Source organism: Eimeria acervulina, genomic scaffold (genome assembly GCF_000499425.1).
Source record: "Eimeria acervulina Houghton genomic scaffold, Eah_scaff17, whole genome shotgun sequence".
NCBI lineage: Eukaryota > Apicomplexa > Conoidasida > Eucoccidiorida > Eimeriidae > Eimeria > Eimeria acervulina.
This window is the reverse complement of record NW_013550144.1, coordinates 44,902-49,458: the sequence shown is the minus strand read 5'-3', so window position 1 is coordinate 49,458 and position 4,557 is coordinate 44,902. Positions and strand designations below refer to the sequence as shown.

At 48.3% G+C, this 4,557-nt stretch overlaps 1 protein-coding gene across 1 annotated transcript; it reads right to left on the bottom strand.

The window, feature by feature from the left end:
• Window positions 1-1,954: 1,954 nt before the first annotated feature.
• EAH_00004560 (hypothetical protein, conserved) lies at window positions 1,955-2,994 on the bottom strand (the record flags this gene model as incomplete). The annotated part of the gene is made up of 3 exons (XM_013396904.1): window positions 1,955-2,125; window positions 2,411-2,668; window positions 2,800-2,994. 3 exons carry the CDS (start codon window positions 2,992-2,994, stop codon window positions 1,955-1,957), a joined length of 624 nt encoding a protein of 207 aa, XP_013252358.1.
• Window positions 2,995-4,557: the final 1,563 nt, after the last annotated feature.

The window sequence follows — 4,557 nt, the reverse complement described above, 5'->3', positions numbered from 1 at the left end:
ATATATATATATATATATATATATATTTCATACTTAAGTAGTGCAAGGATACGCCAACTACGACGGTGAAACTAGGGAGAGCACTGCAGCTTTCATGGAATCACTTAAATGTGCGTAGATGAGCGATGGTGTTGAAATGGTGTGTTTCTGTCGATGCAGTTTAGCCGTCCTCTGCACATGTACGGGGAAATACCTTATTTTCTGTAATTGCCAATAAAGATAGGCAGGCAGCAAAACGTCTGTAAGCGAGAAGTCCATCCTGATGACAGACCAGACGACAAAGAATACCCCAAAGTACACCTCCAAGTCGGCCCGCAGCTGCAGAATTTGAAAGCGCTGAAAACAAACAAGAACAAGGAAAAACACAAACACAAGAATAAACGCCGCAGCATGCGTACATCCAGACGAACAAAAACACAGCATAGAAGCAGATTTGTCCGTTACCTTGCCCTACTTACAACTCCTCGTTAACTCGAAATGAGATTCTATTTAAATCCAACGCGAAATATATTCGCGGTGGTTTCCACTACCAAATACTCCTTTTGAATACTCGCAGTACTTCGCAAAAGATACAGTCTATAGGATGATCTGCATTCTGGGCGCATCTGCGCTCGTGTACTATAGCTCTGTTTTAGGGGCTTTTTTTAGACTAAAGGGCTTAGGGTTTAAGGATTTTTTTGCGCCTTCCATTTATCTCCTCTCACCCTTTGATCCATAAGCGTCGCAAAACGTCGGATAAGGCCCAAACTGCAATGTGACACAGTAAATTATACACATGCATACATATGTGTACATATATATAATATATATATGTACGTAGACGTTTCTTGTTTAAGACACCGTCTGCTGATCCAATTTGGAAGAAAAACCCAACAGAACTGCTGCACAACCACCATGAGCGGGCTATCCGTAGATGCGCACAGACGATAAACAACATTCGCTTCGCTGCTTATTGAAACCTAAGAGCTAAACCCTCTCTTACTTGGTGATAAACCCTGGAAACGCGCCGCCTTCTCTTAAGATATGTCCTGCCACCAAACACCCAGTCAAGAGTGGCGAGGCGACAAGAGGCAACGAGGCAGGAAAAAGCCCCGTCAGCAAAGTGAACAGCACTGCATGCGTGGCGTCGTTCTGCATCACTTGCTGCGTGCATGCATGCAGCAGAACACACCACAATACGAACACGCCATAATACGAACACAGCAAAATGGAGAAGTCTAGACAGAGCTGGAAAGGTCAGAGAGACGTATTCTGTTCCGCCTGCATGTGTGTATATATGCACATGCATGCGTAAGGGCCTGGCAGCAGGCCTTGATCTGCTGTTGAACGCACACCAAACAAAATCAAGCCAGCCGGCGTTTGCCCTTTTTCATTTGCATGCATCATCCGTACCCACACTCGCTCAATCGTGCACAGGAATAGGCAGTTGCGGAGTAATGTAATTACATTCAAACAAGTCAACACAAAAGCTACACCGATAGCGCAAACCCTAAGCCATAAACCCTAAACGCAGAAGGCGTGCAGCAACAAGGAAATACGCAAAAAAGAACTGAATCACGGGCCCTTCACCGAAGGACACGAGACAGAGCGCGGCGGCTGCCGACGCTAAACGAAATTAAGACGGCGGTTAATAAGCATTCACTTGCCTTGGATATCTCTACACTGGTTGTCATTGACCAACATTGACCAACATCTCTTGTACTAGTCTGCTGCAACTGTTCTATCAACCAGTCTCCAACTGCATTTGTTGCTCTATGGACATAGTCTGTGCGCGGCCATGCACCCGTTTACGGCTTCTGGCTAGGGCTTTTAGAGTTTAGGGCAAATGAATTTTTGTGTCTAGGGTCTACATTCTTAGGGCAACGGTTTAGTGTTTAGGGTTGCAGTAGAATTGTGTGGCAAAGCGCCACTGCGTGTCGTTGCTCGCAATTCCTTTTTCTTAAGAGTTTATGGTTCAAGGCTGCTGTTGATGCAGTGTGTGAGTGACCTGAAAGTACACAAAACCTTCATTTGCCATGGACTCCCCCAGCCGCGAAAGCGGCCACAGCTTTAAAGGCGGCAGGCCAAAGCAGCAATAAAGACGCAGCAACAAACTGCCCGTCAGAAGCAGCGAAGCACCGGGACCCTGCAGAGGAAAAACCAAAAAAGACGCAAAATACGAATGCATAAACAGACTGCCGCATCTTGTACAATCAGCAAGGAAACGATGGGTAGGAGGACTTCCAGACAATGCTGTGGCTGACGCTGCCTCTGCTGCTGCTCCTTCCCTTGAAGCTGTTGCTGCTTCTGCTGCTCTCGATGCTCGTGTTAATTCTGCTGCCGCTCTTAATGCTCTTCTTGCTGCTGCATCTCTACACACTCTCCTTGCTGCCGCAGCTGCTCGTGCTGCACTGGGCGCTCCGTGTCTTACTCTTTGGGAAGTTGCCGCAGCCAATGCAGTTTTGGCCATTCCAGCCAGGAGACAGAAGAACGTCAAGGGCGACAAGACCCGCAGCACTGCAGCAGAAGGAGGAGATCCAATAGGCCGCCCGAAGGAGGCACCCCCGGTGCTGTAGCTGCAGTAGCTGCTGCTGTTGCTGCTGCTATTGCTTCGGGGAGCAGGGCAAGAGCTGCTGGTTCCACTCAGCACATCGTCTACTGCAGTGTTGTTTACGTCAAAAGAAGAGTCCTAGGGATGTCAACCAGCCAGAAAGGAAAGACACGCGTATCCACATAAGTACCATAAAGACAAAGGGCAGACGCACAACCAGGAATGCAGAGTCAGCAGCAACTGCAACAAGGACAGCAGCAGCAACAGACCTCATGGGCTTTGTAAAATTTCTTCTTCCACTTTAGCAGCTTATTGAGCGGGGGTGTCGGATAAAGGCTAGCGAGATACTCCTGCCATTCTTGGCTTGCCCCCCAATCGAAGCAAACAAATTTCTCTTCTGACGCAGAAAGGCCTGCTGCCCTTGCAGCTTCTCGCAGCTCCTCTAGCTTCATGGAGGAAGCCATGATAGTTTTGTGGAGTTTAATATTTGTCTATTTGTACTACTTGCAACAACAACCCCGGCTGCTTGTGTTCTTGTTTTGCTGGTGGAGACGAAGGGCCGCGCTTCTACTGCTGCCGCGCCCCACTAGCCGCTGCATGTGAATACAGGGAAGGGGAGCGACGAAGATAGAGGACAGATTCAGTGGCACCTCATGCATGCAAGGCTGTTGCCTGCCTAGATTACACAAACACCAGACGAAGACGGACGAGACGACGACGACGCAGTTAGACGAGAATGCATACACAAGCGAAGCAGCCAGGGAAATAGATAGCATGAAACGGTAAGACGGAAAGCGGGAATACAGGCTAAAGGTACAACAAAGAGGAAAGGTTTAATCAGAATGAATAATATTATAATATATAATACTGGAGTCAGAACGATGCAAAAAACACAGCCCGCACGCGGTATTCAAGTTTATGCTGCAGCAGTCAAACCGGTCGACGCCTGCAAACAAACACACACCGGGCAAGTCAGTGAAATCAAATCAACTCAAATTAACCAGCAGGCCATCAGCTGCACAATACAGGGACACCCGTGATCAGAAACCGAGATCGTATATCGTACTACAACGCCTGCGAGACACCACTTTGGGCGGGTCTCGGGACGAACGGATCGTTCTCCCCAAGGTTTACTCGTTACATATATCGCAACTGTGTTTCAATACGTTTCTGAAGCTGCGCTTTGGAAGACAGCCGTTGTCTTAGCAGCGGAATCGCCGCATCCAGCCCATGGTGGGGAGTGAGAGCTGTTCGGATCAATCGACGCTTCCACAACATCATAAGCAGGGAATAATTTGAAAGCAAGCTGCCTCAAAATAACGTGAAAAACGTTATATTTCCCACAGAAAATACGCACAGGTATCGGGACACGCCAGGCAGGAAGCGAGCCAGTGGTGGCCCGCCGTGAGTGTTTGCACAACGGAGGAGTCTTCTCTGTTGTCAATTTTGATAACAACACTTCAATGAAACGCGTAAGCATGTACGCAGAATTTAAAGCCTACTTTTCCTTTGAAACAGAGCCTGAGATGGGTCGCATGCAGAGAAGGCGTAGAGTGGCGCAGCCCCGTGTTTCGTCCCATGGTGAAATACTAACAGAAACAGATAAAAAAGGCTGCGCTTATTTTCCCCTTATTTTGAGGCAGAACAATTTCATTAAATCTACAGTCCTACCTTACAGGAGCAGAACGCCCGAGGGGGCCTCCCGGCGGAGTTCAGTGTCCGTTTGAGTCCACTTCTTTTCTGTCTTCTGTCTCGCCTTTTCCTGCTTATTTTTAATGTCTTGTAATAATACGCATGTACGCATCGCAACAGCCTTCTCCAGTACAGCCGCTAGTTAACTGCTGGAGCTGCTCGTAGCGTTTTCCTATTTCTTTTCTGTGGTCCCTCCGTGCACACCGCTGCGCTGAACGATAGCTGGGAAGACGGGGGCCACTCTTTTCCTAAGCTTACTCCTTTCAGCAGCAGTGCCAACGAAAGAAACAGCGGGAAGAAAACGGCAGCCACAGAATAACACCAACAGCTGCCCC